The sequence below is a fragment of the Pristiophorus japonicus genome, chromosome 19 (genome assembly GCF_044704955.1).
Source record: "Pristiophorus japonicus isolate sPriJap1 chromosome 19, sPriJap1.hap1, whole genome shotgun sequence".
Taxonomy (NCBI): domain Eukaryota; kingdom Metazoa; phylum Chordata; class Chondrichthyes; family Pristiophoridae; genus Pristiophorus; species Pristiophorus japonicus.
Window position 1 is genome coordinate 98,771,380 of NC_091995.1, and position 22,757 is coordinate 98,794,136.

The window sequence follows — 22,757 nt, forward strand, 5'->3', positions numbered from 1 at the left end:
CTACAATGGCTCCCGGTTAAGCAACATCTCGATTTCAAAATTCTCATCCTTGTTTCCAAATCCCTCCATGGCCCTCGCCCCTCCCTATCTCTGTAATCTATTCCAGCCCCACAACCCCCCCCCCCCCCCCACGATCTCTGCACTCCTCCAATTCTGCCCTCCTGACCATCCCTGATTATAATCGCTCCACCATCGGTGGCCGTGCCTTCTGTTGCCTGGGCCCCAAGCTCTGGAACTCCCTCCCTCTCTCTCCTCCTTCAGGACGCTCCTTAAAACCTACCTCTTTGGCCAAGCTTTTGGTCACCTGCACTAATTTCTAATTAAGTGGTTCGGTGTCAAATTTTTAATCTCATAACACTCCTGTGAAGCACCTCGGGACGTTTCACTACATTAAAGGCGCTATATAAATATACGTTGTTGTTGCAAAGCTATAAAGTACCGTCGCTGAGATTAGTGTATGATGGTTACGAGTTAGTTTATAATTAAAATAGCAAGTTATACAAACAAACAAGGCAAGAGTTCGAGCCCTAATATGAGCCACAGCACTAGCTAGCCTCGAATCAAACCCCTAATTGTACCCATTGTATACCAACATTGAAACTGGCAGGCTGTCCCCGGGTGTGACTGGTGCAAGAAAGAGTTACAAACTGAAGTTTGTTGCCAAGAAAAGTTTAATATCGACTTTTCTTTTAAACACTGTCGTAAATTCTTTTATGTTACACATTAAGGCCACAAAAACTATTAGTAGTTTCATATTTAAAACAAATAGATGAAAGATTTTATTGAAATATGTATTTTTTTTTTTGAGAACACAAAATAGGATGCAGGATCACAAGACTGGCAGGTCAGAAACTCTTAATTTATTTCTGTGGCCCGAGGATCTTAAAACAAAAATGATCCTCACAATTACCGAAAACGTATAGTGTTTGTTATATAGCTTTGCACCTTTCTTCCTCTCCCAAATACAAGGGGTAAGGAACAGCAACAGGTTGGTAATAATGCAAAAATACAAATCCATTTACTCTCTGCCTGCAATCACGCCAGCTTCTGTGTTAGTTATGCAATAAAGTTATTTTAATGGTTAAAGTGCAAACGGAGGCAGTAGAGATACACACGTGTGGAGTCGCTGTCGGATGTTGGCAAAGGACCTCGCTTTTCCCAATTCCATTTACTCCAGTCTGGGGAACGGGAGGAAGCAGTGCTGGATACGGGGAATTGCCAATGCCACAAAACTTTGGCCAAGTCTCTGAACACGTTAACTCAACAACAGCCCCCCTTAAAAAGGAGCGGATAGAAAATAACCCACCACCCAAGCGACACGCTACATCGGCCGGGAGGCTCTCCTGCTCGCTCAGTGCTGCTCCGTGTCAAATCAAAAGACAAATGCATTTTACATGTTGGTCACATCCAGAAATGCTGCAGTGTTGGGTTTCTGCAACTGTGGCCTCCAGAGACTGCTCATCGGGACTGGAAGAAGCAACACTGTATTCCTTACATTGTTTTAGTAAATGGCCCCCACAATCTCCAGATACCATCTCCAGACTACCACATACAGATACTGTCTCCAGACCCCACAATCTCCACAAACCATCTCCAGACCCCACAATCTCCACAAACCATCTCCAGACCCCACAATCTCCACAAACCATCTCCAGACCCCACAATCTACAGACACTGTCTCCAGACCCCACAATCTACAGACACCGTCTCCAGACCCCACAATCTACACAAACCATCTCCAGACCCCACAATCTCCACAAACCATCTCCAGACCCCACAATCTACAGACACCGTCTCCAGACCCCACAATCTACAGACACCGTCTCCAGACCCCACAATCTACGGACACTGTCTCCAGACCCCACAATCTATGGACACTGTCTCCAGACCCCACAATCTACAGACACTGTCTCCAGACCCCACAATCTACAGACACCGTCTCCAGACCCCACAATCTACGGACACTGTCTCCAGACCCCACAATCTACGGACACTGTCTCCAGACCCCACAATCTACAGACACTGTCTCCAGACCCCACAATCTACAGACACCGTCTCCAGACCCCACAATCTACGGACACTGTCTCCAGACCCCACAATCTCCACAAACCATCTCCAGACCCCACAATCTCCACAAACCATCTCCAGACCCCACAATCTACACAAACCATCTCCAGACCCCACAATCTCCACAAACCATCTCCAGACCCCACAATCTCCACAAACCATCTCCAGACCCCACAATCTACAGACACCGTCTCCAGACCCCACAATCTACAGACACCGTCTCCAGACCCCACAATCTATCTCCAGACCCCACAATCTACAGACACTGTCTCCAGACCCCACAATCTACAGACACCGTCTCCAGACCCCACAATCTACGGACACTGTCTCCAGACCCCACAATCTCCACAAACCATCTCCAGACTCCACAATCTACAAACACTGTCTCCAGACCCCACAATCTACAGACACCGTCTCCAGACCCCACAATCTACGGACACTGTCTCCAGACCCCACAATCTACGGACACTGTCTCCAGACCCCACAATCTACAGACACTGTCTCCAGACCCCACAATCTACAGACACTGTCTCCAGACCCCACAATCTACAGACACTGTCTCCAGACCCCACAATCTACAGACACTGTCTCCAGACCCCACAATCTACAAACACTGTCTCCAGACCCCACAATCTCCACAAACCATCTCCAGACCCCACAATCTACAGACACCGTCTCCAGACCCCACAATCTACAGACACCGTCTCCAGACCCCACAATCTACAGACACCGTCTCCAGACCCCACAATCTACGGACACTGTCTCCAGACCCCACAATCTACAGACACTGTCTCCAGACCCCACAATCTACAGACACCGTCTCCAGACCACACAATCTACAGACACCGTCTCCAGACCCCACAATCTACAGACACTGTCTCCAGACCCCAACTCACCTGTAAAAGCAGAGCCCAAACCCATGAAAATCTCTCCTGGAACAGACCAGGAATCTTTTCCATTTACAGGTCAGTGACGGCAAGGTATGGAAACAGGAAAGCTTCCAGTTGTGCTTCCACCGTCTCTATTCATCTTTGGGCAGTTAGCCAAAAAACACAAGCGAGTCAGAAGGGCAGTCGATTTAAGGGTCTGGAGTAAACGTGAACGTTCCCTCGCCATAAAAATACCCAACTCTCGGCAGGTTTCAGCTTCTGAAATCAGAGACCATTTAGATTCCCTTATCCAAATTTCAGGAGGCTGAAATTAGATGTGCTAGAAGTGAAAATGTTCACAATTGCCCAGCCTGGGATTTTTAGCATGTCTTCTCTAAATGCACTGGACTGTGCCAGTGACAGAATGTCTTACTCTCCCCCCTTCCTCATCCTTGGAGGTTTTCAAATTTGGATGCATCACTTCTTCCCACATCAACTCAGCATTGGACCGCAGACCATGCAACTAAACCGAGCACTGCTTCACCTGATTGCAAGGCACTCCTCCCTCACTCTTTCCCTATTCAATAAATGACCTTTCGCCTTCACCAGGCTACCAGCTTGGTTTCTCCCCTCTCTTCCAAGCAGTCGCCAGACTCGCATGACGACAGGCTCGAGGCTGTTTACATTTCCAAGGCTTTAGGGACAAGACGAGGTAGTGAGGTGGCGAGGTCCTGGGTACCCTGCACTCCTCCTCCTCACCCTCAACCCGCTGAAAGGTTCCACGTTTCCCGGAACAGCCCAGAGAGTCCAAGCAGCCGCTTTACTCCGGGACTCAACCCTCCAAACCTGCCGTTGGACACTCACCTGCCTGGTTCTACCGGAGCAGCTGCAAGTGGAAGGGCGAGCCGAGCTGAGAAAACGATCGCTTGCTGGGTCCGAGCGCAAGGCCATGCAAACAATCCCGTCGCCATTGAATGTCCGTACCAGAGAGGTGAACGTTGCTGGACTCAATGGCCTTTCCTCATCCTTGGGTTTTCTGTAAAACTCTATCCAATTCAAATTAAACTCCGTTGGCCAAACCGTTCACGCCTACTTATTCCAATTTTAGTCTGCGGTAAGCGGTGACAATTCCACAAAGTATGGACGAGGGGAGGCCATTGAGTTCACTCATCCCGACCTTTCATTACAACAGTGGCTATTTTTCAAAAGTACTTGCTGTAAAGTTCATTGTTACACAACCCTATCTGTGCACCAGTTTTTAAAGAAAATCTGTACAGCGGTCACTTTTCCAGCACGTGTCGAGTATTACTTTGGAGCCAAGTGGCCCGGTAACTGAGCGGAGGGGCACGGGGCCGGCAATGGGAACATGGCCAATTCCAGGGGTGCCCAGCACTGTCACAGTCTGAACACACCCAGCCGACAGGGGGAGGCCTTTTCAAAAACAGAACGGAAGTGCTCGCGGCCAATCACACCGCAACTAGTGAATGAGACGGAAGTTCGCCAACACTTTCTCATTCCTCCGATCGGAGCAGCCTCACCCAGTCACTGGCAGTGGGTTAAAGACACCAACATGGGTTATTCACATCACTGTCGCCTCAAGGCTCCTGGGTGAAGCCCGCTCCAGTATCACTTCAGGAAATGCAACAGAGTCTTTGCATCATTTAACTAGAACCCTTAATATAAAGTCACAGAGCCAGTGTTTACAGGGAGGGGAACATTCACTACACTCCAAGGTAGGGGACAATGAGGAATGATTCCACGGTTGGCGTTTTGCTTCCCATTTCCTCCCCTCAATGTCTGATCTTACAGCTGGACTGGACACCATACATTCATCTACAAAAATGTGATGAGGGGGCGAGCGTCCCCCTCAAAGCTACACCACAAGTCGGAAAGAGCACATTCGGTCCCAGATCTATCCACAGACTCCTAGTGCAAGCAGACCTGCTCACCCGCCAGTGCAGCTCACCTCAGCCCCCAGCCCCCGTCACAGAACCTGCAGATGTGGCAGGCCAGTGATGAGCGAAATATTAATTTACTTCATTTAGATAACGTATTTTTTTTTTCTTTGAAAGGTTTGTGAAATATAGCCAATAAATTATACAATTTGGGGAATTTGGAACCTCCCAGTAACATCCTTGTTCTTTTCAAACAGATTGTCCAGACAATTATTAAGGTGCCATCAGAGTGCCAGCTTGGACAGGAACCCTATTCTGTGCTCTCGGTTACCGTATCCACTCGACATTATTTAGATGTGTGTGTCGGGCCAAATGTATTTGATATGATTCGCCATGGGTTCCAATCTTGGGGTTTGGTGGATTGGGCGAGCATTTTCTGACATGGGGTAAGGGGGGGGGTGCATTCTAACCTAATCCGGCTGTTGGAAAACCGACAAGATCGGGTGCAACACGAGTTTTATACCCCGCTTGATTTCACTCCCCTAATGAAGTCAGTGGAGACTAATACTGGACGGGGGGGGGGGGGGGGGGGGGAGGGGTGTGGGAGTGAAACGAGAGATCCATCCGATCCAGAGGGTTTCCCACCCGTCCAGTTAGGTTAAAGTTGCCCCCCCGGATGTCACTAGTGTGGATTTGAATAGCACAGACACTCTCCGGTTGGCAGTAAGTTTTGACAAGTTACAGCACGTATTGGGAAAAGCCAATACCTACAGGATCTGAACTGACCACAACAGTGCTCTCCACCTTTGACCAGATTGTCAATGCAGGCCACCAAGCTTAGTGTCCATTTTAAGAAACAGGTAGACAAAATGCTAATTTGTTAAAACTTGATTTGTCATTTCGAGGCCTCCTCCGTCCCACAGGCTGCTGTGTGCAGAGAGGAACACGGGCCTCTACCACCAGCACAGACCTCGTCCCAATGACCCAAATGTTGCCAACACAATTGCCAGCAAGGTCTTTCTGGTTTCCGAAAGTTTACATGAGTGCAAGTGTTAAAAGACTCAATTCGCAAACATGAGCAGGCCATTGCCGGAGGAGGAAGGGGCGGGAACGGGGTGGAGGTGGGGGGCGGGGGGCGGGACGGACGGAAGAAATACTAAATCAAGCAAGGCCTTTCTAGCTGAAAGGTCACTGACCTGAAACCGTAAGTGTTGTTTCTCTCTCCACAGATGCTGCCTGGTGTGCTGAGTGTTTGCAGCCTTTTCGGCTCCTATTCAACAACATTCTGGAGCGAGGAATTCAGTCGGGCCTTATTGCAGGGGCTTGCGTAGCTCGCTTGAAATTCTCGTTTAATTCAGTCTTGGCCCCAGACCCGAAGTCTTACCTGGCCCCCTTATATTTCTGACAGCAATATTTTCCCCAAATTTTGATATTTATATATTTTACACTTTTTTTCTTTTCTAAGCAACAGAACAAAAACAAAACATTTATTGTCCCTCATCGAGTTTGCTGCACGTTTCAGTAATTTATATATATATTTTTTTTTTTAAAAGCACCAACTCTCCTGTAGAATACTTAAGTCAACAAGTCTCTTAAAGATGTGCAGACCCAACAAGAGTTCCTCTTCCACCGATAAAGTCTTCAATAGTCGCTGTGGTTTAAAGTTCCGCTTCTGTCTGTAGCACGTGGAGCTGTAGTGACTACAAGGGTTAGTTCCATTGGGATTTCCCAAATCAGCCATCTGTTCTCCAGCTCTGGTGCGCCTCAATCTCTTCGCTTACAACCAAGAGCAGCTCACAGTTCTTTCCCCTCAGCTGCTGTTTCAGAAACTTTCTGTGTAAAGATTAAAAAAACACACAGTAGGGTGTCAGAGAAAACCTTCAAAGCAATGATATTTAAAGAGATTTAGGAGTCGTCGTACAGGAAACACAGAGAGTTAACATGCAGGTACTGCAAGCAATTAGGGAGGTAAATGGCCTTTATTGCAAGGGGGTTGGAGCACAAGAGTAAGGAAGTCTTACTACAATTGTACAGGGGTTTGGTGAGACCACACCTGGAGTACTGTGCACAGTTTTTGGTCTCCTTGTCCAAGGAAGGACATTCTTGCACTAGAGGTGCTGTAACAAAGGTTCACTAGATTGATTCCTGGGATGAGAGGATTTTCCTATGAAGAGAGATGGAGTAGATTGGGTCTTCACTGTGGAGTTTAGAAGAATGAGAGGTGATCTAATTGAATGAGGTGATGGGATCGAAGGCCGATAAATCCCCAGGGCCTCATGGTTTGCATCCCAGAAATAATGCATCCACTATTTCTAGGGTCTGTGGCCCTAGAAATAGTGGATGCACTGGTGGTCATTTTGCAACATTCGATAGACTCTGGATCAGTTTCTATGGACTGGAGGGTAGCTAAAGTAACACCACTTTTTAAAAGAGGGAGAGAAAACAGGGAATTATCGACCGTTCAACCTGACATCGGTGGTGGGGAAAATGTTGGAATCAATTATTAAAGATGTAAAAGCAGCACATTTAGAAAGCAGTGACAGGATCGGTCCAAGTCAGCATGGATTTATGAAAGGGAAATCATGCTTGATAAATCTTCTAGAATTTTTTGAGGATGTAACTAGTAGAGTGGACAAGGGAGAACCAGTGGATGTGGTATATTTAGACTTTCAAAAGGCTTTTGACAAGGTCCCACATAAGAGATTAGTGTGCAAAATTAAAGCCCATGGTATTGGGGGTAATGTACTGACGTGGATAGAGAACTAATTGGCAGACAGGAAGCAAAGAGTAGGAATAAACAAATCCTTTTCAGAATGGCAGGCAGTGACTAGAGGGGTACCGCAAGGTTCAGTGCTGGGACCCCAGCTATTTACAATATACGTCAATGATTTAGATGAAGGAATTGAATGTAATATCTCCAAGTTTGCAGATGACACAAAGCTGAGTGGCAGTGTGAGCTGTGAGGAGGATGCTAAGAGGCTGCAGAGTGACTTGGACAGGTTAGCTGAGTGGGCAAATGCATGGCAGAGGCAGTATAATGTGGATAAATGTGAGGTTATCCACTTTGGTGGCAAAAACAGGAATGCAGAATATTATCTGAATGGTGACGGATTAGGAAAAGGGGAGGTGCAACGAGACCTGGGTGTCATGGTACATCAGACATTGAAAGTTGGCATGCAGGTACAGCAGGCGGTGAATAAGGCAAATGGTATGTTGGTCTTCGTAGTGAGAGGATTTGAGTATAGGAGCAGGGAGGTCTTACTGCAGTTGTACAGGGCCGTGGTGAGGCCACACCTTGAATATTGTGAACAGTTTTGGTCTCCTAATCTGAGGAAGGACATTCTTGCTATTGAGGGAGTGCAGCGAAGGTTCACTAGACTGATTCCCGGGATGACAGGACTGACATATGAAGAAAAACTGGATCGACTAGGCTTGTATTCAATAGAATTTAGAAGAATGAGAGGGTATCTCACAGAAACATATAAAATTCTGATGGGATTGGACAGGTTAGATGCAGGAAAAATGTTCCCGATGTTGGGGGAAGTCCAGAACCAGGGATCACAGTCTCAGGATAAGGGGTAAGCCATTTAAAACCAAGATAGGAGAAACTTCTTCACTCAGAGAATTGTGAACCCGTGGAATTCTCTACCACAGAAAGTTGTTGGGGCCAGTTCATTAGATATATTCAAAAGGGAGCTGGATGTGGCCCTCACGGCTAAAGGGGTCAAGGGGTATGGAGAGAAAGCAGGAATGGGATACTGAAGTTACATGATCAGCCATGATCATATTGAATGGTGGTGCAGGCTCGAAGGGCTGAATGGCCTGCTCCTGCACCTATTTTCTATGTTTCTATGAAACGTCTAAGATTCTGAGGGGGATTTACAGGGTAGATGCAGGGAGGGTATTTCCCCCGGGCTGAAGAGTCTAGAACCAGGGGTGACAGTCTCAGGATAAGGAGTAGGCCATTTAAGACTGAGAGGAGGAGGAATTTCTTCACTCAGGGGGTTGTGAATCTTTGGAATTCTCTACATAAGAACATAAGAAATAGCAGGAGTAGGCCACATGGCCCCTCGAGCCTGCTCCGTCATTCAATAAGATTATGGTTGATCTTGAACCTCAACTCCACTTTCCCACCCGATCCCCATATCTCTCGATTCCCCTCGAGTCCAACAATCTAGCGATCTGAGCCTTGAATATACTCAACGACTGAGCATCCACAGCCCTCTGGGGTAGAGAATTCCAAAGATTCCTCTGAGTGAAGAAATTCCTCCTCACCTCATCCAGCTAATAGATAAATATCTGCTGCCACTCAGTCCATGATGGTTGCCGGTGAGTGTGGAACTGAACCCCAGCAAGAGTCAGGAAACAAAGGGAAAAATTAGCCAGGGAGCCCCTTTATTTCTGTCTCCTCTTTTACTGAAAGTGTTGACACTGTCACTGGACGTACACCTACCCCACTGCCTTACTCATGCGTCAGCCCTGACAGTGAGTGCCAGCAGGCTATCCGACTGCAGAGGGCATCACATGCCAGCCCAATCGGGTACTTAGCCGATGCCCACACACACACACACACACACACTCACTCGGAAAAGGGGACGGGGTGCTCTAGCCTTCTCTGGTTAACACTTATACATCTACCCCCGCACAGGACACAAGTGAGCTCGGAGCACGTCAATCTGCCCGGTGATCACCTAACCTGAGTTCGTCCTCGTTGCCGATCTGATCTGGCAGTTTCAGCTTCGAGTCGAGGTTGTAGTAGATCCCAGCGACCTCGCGCACACCAATCCAGTGCTGCCGTTTGAGGGGAAGCTTCACGGGCCCCCAGCACAAGCTGGAGGGGATGTTCATTATAAAGCCCATCACGTTGGAAAGAGCAATACTATTAACGTCTCTGAAAGAAAAGCAAAAATACTATCAAGAGACATAGAGATGTGTTGGAGAGGTGCTCTGTGAATGCAAGCGCCGTGGGATGTTTGGCAGCGCTAAAGGCTCTCGATATGCAAGTCCTTTCACTTTTTAAAGTTTTGCAGATGACAGAGAAGTCAAAGAGTTCATACAGCTTCTGGTACCTTCATGTATTGTGGGTTAAAACTGCAAACTAAATCCTAGCAAATAAAAGTACTTATTGAACAGGAATTAACAAACACGTTGCCGCAGGAAAAAAACCATCCCCAAATTTGAAATTCAGCTTCAGGTAACAGAAACATTCACTCATCCAAAACTCGGCTGCCCCCTATCCTAACTCGCACCGAGTCCCGCTCACTCATCACCCCCTGTGCTCACTGCCCCCTATCCTAACTCGCACCAAGTCCCACTCACCCATCACCCCCTGTGCTCACTGCCCCGTGTCCTAACTCGCACCAAGTCCCGCTCACCCATCACCCCCTGTGCTCACTGCCCCGTGTCCTAACTCGCACCGAGTCCCACTCACCCATCACCCCCTGTGCCCCGTGTCCTAACTCACACCGAGTCCCGCTCACCCATCACCCCCTGTGCTCGCTGCCCCGTGTCCTAACTCGCACCGAGTCCCACTCACCCATCACCCCCTGTGCTCGCTGACCTACATTGGCTCTCAGTCCGGCAACGCCTCAAATTTAAAATTCTCATCCGTGTTTAAAGGCCTCGCCCCTCCCCATCTCTGAAATCTCCTCCAGCCCCACAACCTCTTCCCCGCCCGCCCCCCCATCCCCCAGCCTCCCGAGATGTCTGCGCTCCTCTAATTCTGCCCTCCTGAGCATCCCTGATTATAATCGCTCCACCATCGGTGGCCGTGCCTTCTGTTGCCTGGGCCCCAAGCTCTGGAACTCCCTCCCTAAACCTCTCTTTCCTCCTTCAAGACGCTCCTTAAAACCGACCTCTTTGCCCTAATATTTCCTTATGTGGCTCGGTGTCAAGTTTTGTTTTATAAATTGCTCCTGTGAAGCATCTTGGGTTGCTTCACTGGGTTAAAGGCGCTACATCAACACAAGTTGTTGCTATGCAGAGCTGTGTGTATAGTGAAACACGTGCATTTCCATAACATCATCATCATAGGCAGTCCCTCGAATTGAGGATGACTTGCTTCCTTGTCAAAAATTTCACAGGTGTTTCAATGAAGCACCTGATATTCCGGATCCTGAACTACATCCTGAAGGGTGGAAGATGCCTGTGCGTGGATTTTTTTTAAACGTGTGGTGACCGTTGCACACCAGCCACCACACGGGGCTTGACAGAGCGAGGTCTTGGTCCAGTGGCAATGGTTGACCAAGACGACTGGAGACCAGCTCTGCTGCACGGGCCTAGTGCGCTCACATATCGCAGTGTGGGCTGGGCCCCTGCTGCCCCTGGGCCCCTGGCCCCGAACTCTCGCCTCTCCTGGGCCCCGATCACGTCCCTCTACAATCTCTCGCTGCTCCTTCGCCCCGACCTCGCCGCTCCTGCTGTACCTGCCCACGCTCCAATCACCGACCTGGATCTTGGAGACGTCCCTTTTCACTGCTGTTGTTCTCCTGCTCCAGCACGTGCTGCTCCATGGAGTGGTATGCTGCCACGCTGCTCCCTCCGCTCCCCAGTCTGCTCCGATGGTGCTCACTGGCTGGGGGCCGCACAGACTGCTGGGCTGGGCTGCCACACTGCTCCCTCCACTCCCCGGCCTGCTCCGATGGTGCTCACTGGCTGGGGGCCGCACAGACTGCTGGGCTGGGCTGCCATGCTGTTCCTTCCACTCCCCGGCCTGCTCCGATGGTGCTCACTGGCTGGGGGCCGCACAGACTGCTGGGCTGGGCTGCCACGCTGCTCCCTCCGCTCCCCGGCCTGCTCCGATGGTGCTCACTGGCTGGGGGCCGCACAGACTGCTGGGCTGGGCCGCCACGCTGCTCCGTTCACGACAACTGGACGTCTCAAAACGCTTTACAGCCAATGAAGTACTTTTGGAGTGTAGTCACTGTTGTAATGTGGGAAACGCAGCAGCCAAATGTGCAGCAAGCTCCCACACACAGCAATGTGATAATGACCAGATAATCTGTTTTTTTATGTTGATTGAGGGATAAATATTGGCCCCAGGACACCGGGGAGAACTCCCCTGCTCTTCTTTGAAATAGTGCCATGGGATCTTTACGTCCACCTGAGAGAGCAGACGGGGCCTCGATTCAACGTCTCATCTGAAAGACAGCACCTCCGACAGTGCGGCACTCCCTCAGGACTGCCCCTCCGACAGTGCGGCGCTCCCTCAGTACTGCCCCTCCGACAGTGCGGCGCTCCCTCAGTACTGCCCCTCAGACAGTGAGGCGCTCCCTCAGTACTGCCCCTCAGACAGTGAGGCGCTCCCTCAGTACTGCACCTCCGACAGTGCGGCACTCCCTCAGGACTGCCCCTCCGACAGTGCGGCACTTCCTCAGTACTGCCCCTCCGACAGTGCAGCACTCCCTCAGTACTGCCCCTCCGACAGTGCGGCACTCCCTCAGCACTGCACTGGAGCGTCAGCTTAGATTTGTGTGTTCAAGACCCTGGAATGGGACCTGAACCCACCATCTTCTCAGACAGAGGTGAGAGTGCTGCCTACTGAGCCACAGCTGACACTGAGGGAGGGGGTGAAATCAGCAGGGCTCCCTATCTAATGGGTTGGGCTGGAAAGCGAGAGTGTGTGGGTACCAAGGGGCCGGGGGGGGGGGGGGGGGGGGGTGCGGGGAATACAGCATCAGGCTCGGCGATAATTCCACCACACCCTCCCTGAGGTGTCGCATGAAGTGCAGGCGCTCGGGTGAAGTATCGAAGGGTCACTGCCCCCTTGAGATTATACCCCAGCAGCGAGTCAGTGCCTTTGGAATATGAGGAAAGAAAACTCACAGGAGGCCATTCGGCCCATCGAATCCGTGCCGGCTCTTCGAAAGAGCCGTGGTGCTCAGTCCCACATCCCAGATTCTTGTCCCTAACCCTGCGAGTTCGCCATCCGCAAGTACCCGCCTGAATCCCTTTAAAAATTGTTCATGGAATTGCTTTCCACTGCCGTTTCAGGGTTCACTCCTCCCACCCCCACCAAAAGGCTGGCCTCCTGCACACTGGAGGTTGTCGGTGCCGGTGAATCACCACCACAGCATCGGGAGGAGAACAGCAGATCGCGTCTTTCCAAAGCTGCATGTGAACGCACAGAATTCTGAGCTATAATTCAGGATGCCGGGCACATTACATTCGCATGTATCACTCCCAGTACACAGGTGTGCCCCCACTGCGACTGCCTTGCTGCTGGTGGCTCTTGGCTTAACGAGGGCGCAAGGAGCCATAAATAACATGAATCGCATCAGCTGTCGGGGCACATCAGGGCTGGAACATATAAACATTTACAGTTTGTCAGGCGTAAGATAAATGAGGAGAAAAGGAGCCTCAAGAGCCAGAAGATTCAGAGTTCATCCCCTCCTTCACAATCACACGCACGCCACATTGCGACACTTCCACGGCACAATTCAACACAAGTTACGTCACCAGACTGGCTGTTTCTTGGAAACAAAAACAGCCCTGGTTCGTCGAGCAGTTTTTGCAACACGACACTGTACTCTTAATAATGTATTCCTACATTACCAACAGTGACTACACTTCAAGAAAGTTCTTCATTGGCTGTAAAGTGCATTGGGATGTCCGGTGCTTGTGAAAGGCGCTATATAAATGCAAGTCTTTCTATGAGAGCTGTAAATTACAATCAGCTGGACAAGTTTTGTGACCATTTTAGGTATCATTATTGTAGTTACAAAGGATAAAACCCAAAATTAAAATGCCTGCAAAATAAAACCCCCATCCAATTTTTAAAAATTAACATAAGAATTATGGCTCGAGGGGCTGAACGGCTTACTGCTACTCCTATTTCATGTTCTTGTGTTCTACGTCCACTTGAGTGAGCTGGGTCTGAGTTTAGCATCTCATCCAAAAGACGGCGCCTCCAACTGAGTACGGCACTGAAGTTTCAGCCTAGGTGATGTGCTCAAATCTCCCGAGTGCAGCTCGAGCTCACGACCTCCGATTGCCCTTACCTTCGTTTGTCCCACCAAACGGCTTCGTAACCTTTAGTTTGAAGAGCAGCCATGATTACATTAACATCGTAGTTTCCTGTTCCCAGCATGCTCTTCTTGTGCGGCGTTACCATGGTATTCGGGGACAACCTGGCAGATAGAAATGTAGATTTAAGCATCGACAAAGCACTAAACAGCATCGTCCCCTGTTCAACCGATCGGCATCAGATGGCCCCCATTCACACAGTGGATGGTATGGAGTACAACGGACCTATATTCACTGGAGTTTAGAAGAATGAGAGGTGATCTCATTTGCTTCATGGATTCTTTGCTTAAGAATGCACAGCTACACATTTGCTGTAAAGAACCGGCTGGTTTATCAGCAAAGGTTTAACAATCAAACTGAACCCGACCAGTTCATCCACCAGCTGCACGCCTCACTGTGGGGAATCGGAACCCAATTAACCAGGATTTTATTGAGTCTTGTGAATATCACGTGACTTGCTCAGCCACGCCCAACTCAACAGCTCCACAAACCTGTGAGCATACTCGCAGGGGCATACATTACATCATTGAAACATATAAAATTCTAAGGGGGATTGACAGGGTAGATGCAGGGAGGATGAATCGAGGGAGTGCGAATGGGCTAAGGTTTGGCAGATGGAATACAATGTCGGAAAGTGTGAGGTCATCCACCTTGGGGAAAAAAAACAGTAAAAGGGAATATTATTTGAATGGGGAGAAATTACAACATGCTGCGGTGCAGAGGGACCTGGGGTCCTTGTGCATGAATCCCAAAAAGTTAGTTTGCAGGTGCAGCAGGTAATCAGGAAGGCGAATGGAATGTTGGCCTTCATTGCGAGAGGGATGGAGTACAAAAGCAGGGAGGTCCTGCTGCAACTGTACAGGGTATTGGTGAGGCCGCACCTGGAGTACTGCGTGCAGTTTTGGTCACCTTACTTAAGGAAGGATATACTGGCTTTGGAGGGGGTACAGAGACGATTCACTAGGCTGATTCCGGAGATGAGGGGGTTACCTTATGATGATAGATTGAGTAGACGGGGTCTTTACTCGTTGGAGTTCAGAAGGATAAGGGGTGATCTTATAGAAACATTTAAAATAATGAAAGGGATAGACAAGATAGAGGCAGAGAGGTTGTTTCCACTGGTAGGGGAGACTAGAACTAGGGGGCACAGCCTCAAAATATGGGGGAGCCAATTTAAAACCGAGTTGAGAAGGAATTTCTTCTCCCAGAGGGTTGTGAATCTGTGGAATTCTCTGCCCAAGGAAGCAGTTGAGGCTAGCTCAGTGAATGTATTCAAATCACAGATAGATAGATTTTTAACCAATAAGGGAATTAAGGGTTACAGGGAGCGGGCAGGTAAGTGGAGCTGAGTCCACGGCCAGATCAGCCATGATCTTGTTGAATGGCGGAGCAGGCTCAAGGGGCTAGATGGCCTACTTCTGTTCCTAATTCTTATGTTCTTATGTTTATGTTCTTAAGTAGTGCAGCAAAGGTTCACCAGACTGATTCCTGGAATGGCAGGACTGTCGTATGAGGAGAGATTGGGTCGACTGGGCCTGTATTCACTAGAGTTTTCTAAGAATGAGAGGGGATCTAATTGAAACGTATAAAATTCTGACGGGGTTGGATAGACTGGATGCGGGGAGGATGTTTCCCCCGGGCTGGGAAGTCTAGAACAAGGGGTCACAGTCTCAGGATAAGGGGTCGGCCATGTAGCACGGCGATGAGGGGGAATTTCTTCACTTGAGAGGGTGGTGAATCTTTGGAATTCTCTGCCCCAGAGGGCTATGGATGTGGAGTCTCTGAGCATATTCAAGACAGAGATTGCTAGATTTTTGGACACTAAGGGAATCAAGGGATCGGGCGGGAAAGTGGAGTTGAGGTCAAAGATCAGCCACGATCTTACTGAATGGCGGAGCAGGCTCAAGGGGCCGAATGGCCGACTCCTGCTCCTAATTCTTATGTTTTTGTTTATGCGTTGAATTTAAATACCTACAGAGATCATAGCGTTGTTATTCGGTTTATTTAACAATATGCTATGGGAGCAGTTGCACTGAATTGATCGGTTTTGATGTGCAATTTGCTTTGTGTGAAGTCAATCCCTGAGATTGCTCTCACCATAACCATCATGAACAGACAATGAACCACGAGCACTTCACCCAGAATACTGCACAGCTCAAAATGCTCCCTGCAAACACAACCTAAAGTTTGGAAGGACACATTTTACACTCGTACTTGCATAAAAATAAAGGTAATCCGAACCCTAAGGATCCTGCTGCAAACATTAGCCTGCCTCCATTAGATGGTGATTGGCCTGTTGTACAACAAATGCATTTTGCTTTTATTCCTAGGATTTTTCTGTTAATGGTTCAAGTGGCTACAATATTAAAATTTAACTTGCCCACCAATATACCTTATTGAAATTCAAGTGACAACATTGAATCAGGCATGGGTACTCCCCACAACTTACCTGAATACGGCTTTGATTTGGGGTGAGAGAGATGGTCAAAAAGAAATAAAATAGCGTTGAACATTCACGTGCGATATACTTCCTGTAGGATGTTAATTCATAGAAACATAGAAAATAGGTGAAGTAGGCCATTCGGCCCTTCGAGCCTGCACCACCATTCATTATGATCATGGCTGATTATGCAACTTCATTCCTGCTTTCTCTCCATACCCCTTGATCCCTTTAGCTGTAAGGGCCACATCTAACTCCCTTTTGAATATATCCAATGAACTGGCATCAACAACTTTCTGTGGTAGAGAATTCCACAGGTTCACAATTCATTGAGTGAAGAAGTTTCTCCTCATCTTGGTCCTAAATGGCTTACCCCTTATCCTTAGACTGTGACCCCTGGTTCTGGACTTCCCCAACATCGGGAACATTCTTCCTGCATCCAACCTGTCCAATCCTGTCAGAATTGTATATGTTTCTATGAGATCCCCTCTCACTCTTCTAAACTCCAGTGAATATAAGCCTAGTTGATCCAGTCTTTCTTCATATGTCAGTCCTGCCATCCTGGGAATCAGTCTGCTGAACCTTCGCTGCACTCCCTCAATAGCAAGAATATCCTTCCTCAGATTAGGAGACCAAAACTGAACACAATATTCAAGGTGTGGCCTCAGTAAGGCCCTGTACAACTGCAGTAAGACCTCTCTGTTCCTATACTCAAATCCTCTCGCTATGACCACCAATGCATCCACTATTTCTAGAGCCACTTCCTTAAGTACTTTGGGATGCAGACTATCGTGCCCTGGGGATTTATCGGCCTTCAATCCCATCAATTTCCTTAACATAATTTCCTAACTAATAAGGATTTCCTTCAGTTCCTCCTTCTCGCTAGACCTTCGGTCCCTTAGTATTTCCGGAAGATTATTTGTGTCTTCCTTAGTGAAAACAGAACCAAAGTATTTGTTCAATTGGTCTGCCATTTCTTTGTTCCCCATTATAAATTCACCTAATTCTGACTGCAAGGACCTACGTTTGTCTTCACTAATCTTTTTCTCTTCTCATAGCTACAGATCATCTCAGTCCCTTCAAAAATAATTGGGAGAAACGGTTTCCAGTGGCAGGAGGGTCGGTAAGCAGAGGACACGGATTTAAGGTAATTGGCAAAAGAACCAGAGGAGAGTTTAGAATTTTTTTTAAAAATGGAAGCAAGTTGATGTGATCTGGAACGCGCTGCCTGAAAGGCCGGTGGGAGCAGATTCAATAGTGAATTTTGAAAAGAAATTGGATAAATACTTGAAATTGCAGGGCTGTGGGGGAAAGGGCAGGAAGTGGGACTGATTGGATCGCTCTATCACAGAGCCGGCACAGACTCAGTGGGCCCAATGGCCTCCTTCTGTGCTGTATGATTCTAATTTCAGCTAGCTACATACAGCAGGCAAACTGGGTGGAATTCGTGCACATCCTGTGATTTTTGGTATTTAAAGAAACAAGGGGAAATTTTGAAGGAAATTCAGGGGAGTTATTTTTGTTGAATCGATTCATTACCCCGAAAACATCAGGTACAGTGGGTCCAGAACATTACCCTGTACGCTCCTTTTTCAAATGTCGATAGATCTGCTGTGTATTACCAGCATCACGTTATTGGGCCATTGGGAGCTTACAGCCATTACACTTAGTAAAAATGTAAGGAGACCAGTTTGCAATGGTTCTGTCACAGATACATTTTAAAATAAATTTCTATACCCCAGCGGTTTGGAATCAGTTATCGAGATGCATATTTTCACAAATACACGGTAATAAACGGACTAATTTCACACCCAAGTCACCACTGAGTCACTTGCTGAGATCTCAACATGAGCCATCTGAGTGTGGGTGTCTTCCATCTCTCCTCATCTATACGGTTAAATGTTTCAGAGAAACATAAGAATTAGGAGCAAGAGTCGGCCATTCGGCCCCTCGAGCCTGCTCCCCCATTCAATGAGATCATGGCTGATCTTCGACCTCAACTCCACTTTCCTGCCCGATCCCCATATCCCTCGATTCCCTCAATGTCTAAAAATCTAGCGATCTCGGCCTTGAATATACTCAACGACTGAGCCTCCACAACTCTCTGGGGCAGAGAATTCCAAAGATTCACCACCCTCTGAGTGAAGAAATTTCTCCTCATCTCAGTCCTAAATGGCCGACCCCTTATCCTGAGACTGTGACCCCTGGTTCTAGACTCCCCAGCCCGGGGGGAAACATCCTCACTGCATCTACCCTGTCAAGCCCTGTAAGAATGTTGTATGTTTCAATGAAATCACCTCCCATTCTTCTAAACTCGAGAGAATATAGGCCTAGTCAACTCAATCTCTCCTCATAGGACAATCCCCTTCCCCTCATCCCAGTAATTACTCCCTTTTAGTGTTTGGTTTAAAAGAATAAACTTGCATTTTAAAACAAATGTGATGCAGCGTTAGTTCACATAAACCTGAATGTTTTAAGGGATTTAACGACAGATACCAGATGCCTTTCCTGTGTTTTATATCTTTAAATTTTAAAAAAATAACATTTGGCCCTCAGTCACTCATTTTCTCATCTCTTATCGACGCAACAATGCGGTGTGCTCTCTGTGTCGGAAGGTTGTGGGTTCAAGTCCCACTCCAGGAACTTGAGCACATAAATCTAGACTGACACACCAGTGCAGTGCTGAGGGAGCGCCGCACTGTCGGAGGGGCAGTGCTGAGAGAGCGCCGCACTGTCGGAAGGGCAGTGCTGAGGGAGCGCCGCACTGTCGGAGGGGCAGTGCTGAGGGAGCGCCGCACTGTCGGAGGGGCAGTGCTGAGGGAGCGCCGCACTGTCGGAGGGGCAGTGCTGAGGGAGTGCCGCACTGTCGGAGGGGCAGTGCTGAGGGAGCGCCGCACTGTCAGAGGTGCCGTCTTTCGGATGAGACGTTAAACCGAGGCCCCATCTGCCCTCTGAGTAAAAGATCACACGGCACTATTTTGAAGAGCAGGGGAGTTCTCCCCGGTGTCCTGGGGCCAATATTTATTCCTCAATCAACATCACTAAAACAGATTATCTGGTCATTATCACATTGCTGTGTGTGGGAGTTTGCTGTGTGCAAATTGGCTGCTGTGTTTCCCACATTACAACAGTGACACTTCAAAAGTACTTCATTCTCTGTAAAGTGCTTTGAGACAAGTGGTGGTCCTGAAAGGCGCTATATAAATACAAGTCTTTCTTTTTTTCTCATTCCTCCTAAGCTGCCAATTCCCGGTCCGAAGCTTTCCTCCTCCCTGTACTGAGGTGTAGGGACAGAGGCCTTCATGCAAGGGAGATGGACTTGGAATATTTTTGATTCTAAATCCTCTGCCGCCAAGTGTCAGTTTGACTCAGTTGGTGGAATGCTCACCTTTGAGTCAGACGGTTGTGGCTTCAAATCCCACAACAGAACCCGAGCACAAAACTGAAGGGGATACAAGGACGGTCAGCCTTTAGATGAGCTATTAAACCGAGACACTGTCTGCCTGGCCTGGTGGTTCAGGGGGATATGAAGAGATCCCGCAGCACCATTCTAAGAATAGGCAGTTCTCTCTCTCTCTCTGTGCCTTTGGCCAACATTCCTCCCTCCGTCAACACCAGTAAAAAGCAGATTGGCTGATCCTTTGCCTCATTGCTGGTTCTTGCTGTGGACAGAACAACTCTCGTTCACCTCCACCACACACCGAGTGCACCTCAAAGTAATTTGTTGCATGTAAGGCCCTGGAGGCAATTCTGAGACTCACGACAAGATATTAGAAAAGTGCATGTGCTTCTGTCTTCCGGTTTCTAGAAAGGACGAGTTGCACCTGCTTCACTTTTCTTCCTGACTGAAAAACTGATCCTGGACTTGGCAATGTGCGGGTGCCCGGATTTGAGTCCACGATCTTATTACACAATCATTAGGAACACGTCATCTGAACTGTTAATACTCGGGCGATGCAATGGCGGCCACCGTTGCAGATCTGATATGCGCAAGGGCATACCTTTAAAACAAAAGCTTTATCAGATACACGGGCCAACAATGGACGGAACCCTTTGTTTAAACCCCACTTGACGGCAACTCAATCAGCAACTGTAGATCGCTTACAGCACTCCCTGTAAACTGTCAGAAGCCCAGCCAGCCCCAACAAGCCGCACGCTACACACTGTACCCTACATGCAGTACATTCCGGGTGGAATGACAGTGATGTGGTACAACTCAAAGACAATTAAAAACATTTTTTTAAATGGCCAGCCACCCAGCCTGCCGATAACCGGGCCCAACTACTGGGCACTTTCCAGATCCTGGAACAGAATTACACAAACACTGATAAAAAAACCCTGCTCCTCCTGACGTTGCTGATGCCTTGGTAACAGCCCATTTCTTTTAGCAATATAATTGTTTGTTTTACTGGAGCATTCCATGTCTCCGCTCAGCACGGCGAGGGTGGTGTGAGATGCAACAACACTGTGCCAGCATTGAGCGCCCTCGGGTCAGATACAGCATGGGAGGGATGCAGAATAAAGCCCCCCTCCAGTCTACCCCAAGCTAGACTCAGGAGAGCTCCGAGCTGGTAAACTGAGAGCGGGTGAGCGCTGGAGGACTGGCCAATCTAACACTCATTTTCAAAGAGGGAGCTAGGGCTGATGAAAGATCAGTTAGTTTAATGTCAGTGGTAGGAAAAATTCTGGAATCTTTAATGAAAGCATACTGAATACAATTGGGAACAGCACACGTGCATTTCAGAAAGTAAGATGGTTCTTGAAGAGCCCGACTGGAGTTGGTTGAGGGGGTGAAGGCTATGGTAGATGGGGGAAATGCAGTGGATGCGTTCTACATAGACTCACAGAAAGCCTTTGACAATGTAACACTCAAGTGACTATTGGAGAAGATTAAGGAGTTATGGAATTAGGACAAGATTAGCAAATTGGATTGAAATAGGGTTAGAAAGGGGGATAGAGTGTGGGAGTTAAGGGCAGTTTCTCAGAGCGGTCAGGGGGTGGGGGGTTCGCAGTGTCCCTCGGGGTTCTGGTCTGGGACCACTTCTGTTCACTGTGCAGATCAATGATTGGGGTATCGGGCTGGAGGGAACAGTGCCCTGATCTGCAGACAATACCAAGATACGAGGCATAGTGACTCACTCGGGGTTCAGAGGAAGCTGCAAGGAGATATAGATACGATAGTGGGATGGGCAAACAAGTGGCAGATGCAATTCAAAGTTTGTAAATGTGAGGTGGTAATTCTCTGTTTTAAAAAAAAAGTAATAATTATACAGGTACTCTGAATGAGGAAAGCTAGGACACAGATACAAGATTAAACGCAAGATTTAGAACAGAGCAAGGCGGCTGATCTTCGACCTCAACTCAACTTTCCCGCCCGATCCCCATATCCCTCGATTCCCTTAATATCCAAAAATCTATCGATCTCAGCCTCGAATATACTCAACGACTGAGCCTCCACAGCCCTCTGGGGCAGAGAATTCCAAAGGTTCACCATCCTCTGAGTGAAGAAATTTCTCCTCATCTCAGTCCTAAATGGCCGACCCCTTAACCTGAGACAGTGACCCCTGGTTCTAGACTCCCCAGCCCGGGGGAAACACCCTCCCTGCATCTACCCTGTCACACCCTGTAAGAATGTTGTATGTTTCAATGAGATCACTTCTCATTCTTCTAAACTCTAGAGAATATCGGCTTAGTCTACTCAATCTCTCCTCATAGGACAATCCCCCCATCCCAGGAATCAGTCTGGATACAGGCAGTCCTGTTTTTGATGAACTTGTTTATGGAGACTGGTGGTTAGTGCAGCATTGGATTGAATATTTGAGGCCTTCAGCGACCGGTGGGCACCGGGACTAGAGCGCTTCATCATTCCCCGGGAACAACATTTTCATTTCATTCGTTACGGTTCCTTTAAAGTTTTTTGTTAACTTACAGGTTTTGTTGGTTGTGCCGCTTTAAAAAGGGGACACGTGCTTGACTTTAAGTTGGCATTTAAAAGAATCAGCTTGGAATGGTTGAGTCTGGAAGTAACAAAGGCATGGAGATTTACGAGGATGTTGTCAGGACTGGAGAATTTTAGTAATGAGGAAAGATTGGATAGGCTGGGGTTGTTTTCTTTGGAACAGAGGAGGCTGAGGGGAGATTTTATTGAGTTGTATAAAATTATGAGGGGCCCAGATAAAGTGGAGAAGACAGACCTGTTTCCCTTAGCAGAGGGATCAATAACCAGGGGATATGGATTTTAAATAATTGGTAGGAGTTTTAGAGGGAATTTGAGGGGAAATATCTTCACCCAGAGGGTGGTGGGGGTCTGGAACTCACTGCCTGAAAGGGCGGAAGAGGCAGAAACCCTCACATTTAAAAAGTACCTGGATAAACTTGAAGTGCCGTAACCTGCAGGGCTACGGACCGAGAGCTGGAAAGTGGGATTAGGTTGGGTAGCTCTTTGTCGGCTGGCGCGGACAC

General features: G+C 48.2%; 1 protein-coding gene across 2 annotated transcripts in view; it reads right to left on the reverse strand.

The window, feature by feature from the left end:
• Nucleotides 1-683: 683 nt before the first annotated feature.
• Nucleotides 684-22,757, reverse strand: part of josd1 (Josephin domain containing 1) — a 27,200-nt gene continuing 5,126 nt past the window's right edge. The window contains exons 2-5 of one of the 2 annotated variants that reach the window (XR_011587895.1): nucleotides 13,831-13,959; nucleotides 9,528-9,722; nucleotides 2,357-6,664; nucleotides 684-2,307 (exon numbers count right to left, since the gene is read on the reverse strand). Coding sequence is in view for 1 of the 2 variants with exons in the window: in XM_070861913.1 (XP_070718014.1) it covers nucleotides 6,565-6,664; nucleotides 9,528-9,722; nucleotides 13,831-13,959 (424 nt within the window). In the remaining variant the exon portion in view is untranslated. Of the gene's footprint in view, nucleotides 6,665-9,527; nucleotides 9,723-13,830; nucleotides 13,960-22,757 lie in introns of both variants that reach the window. The other variant, XM_070861913.1, reaches the window with a different exon arrangement.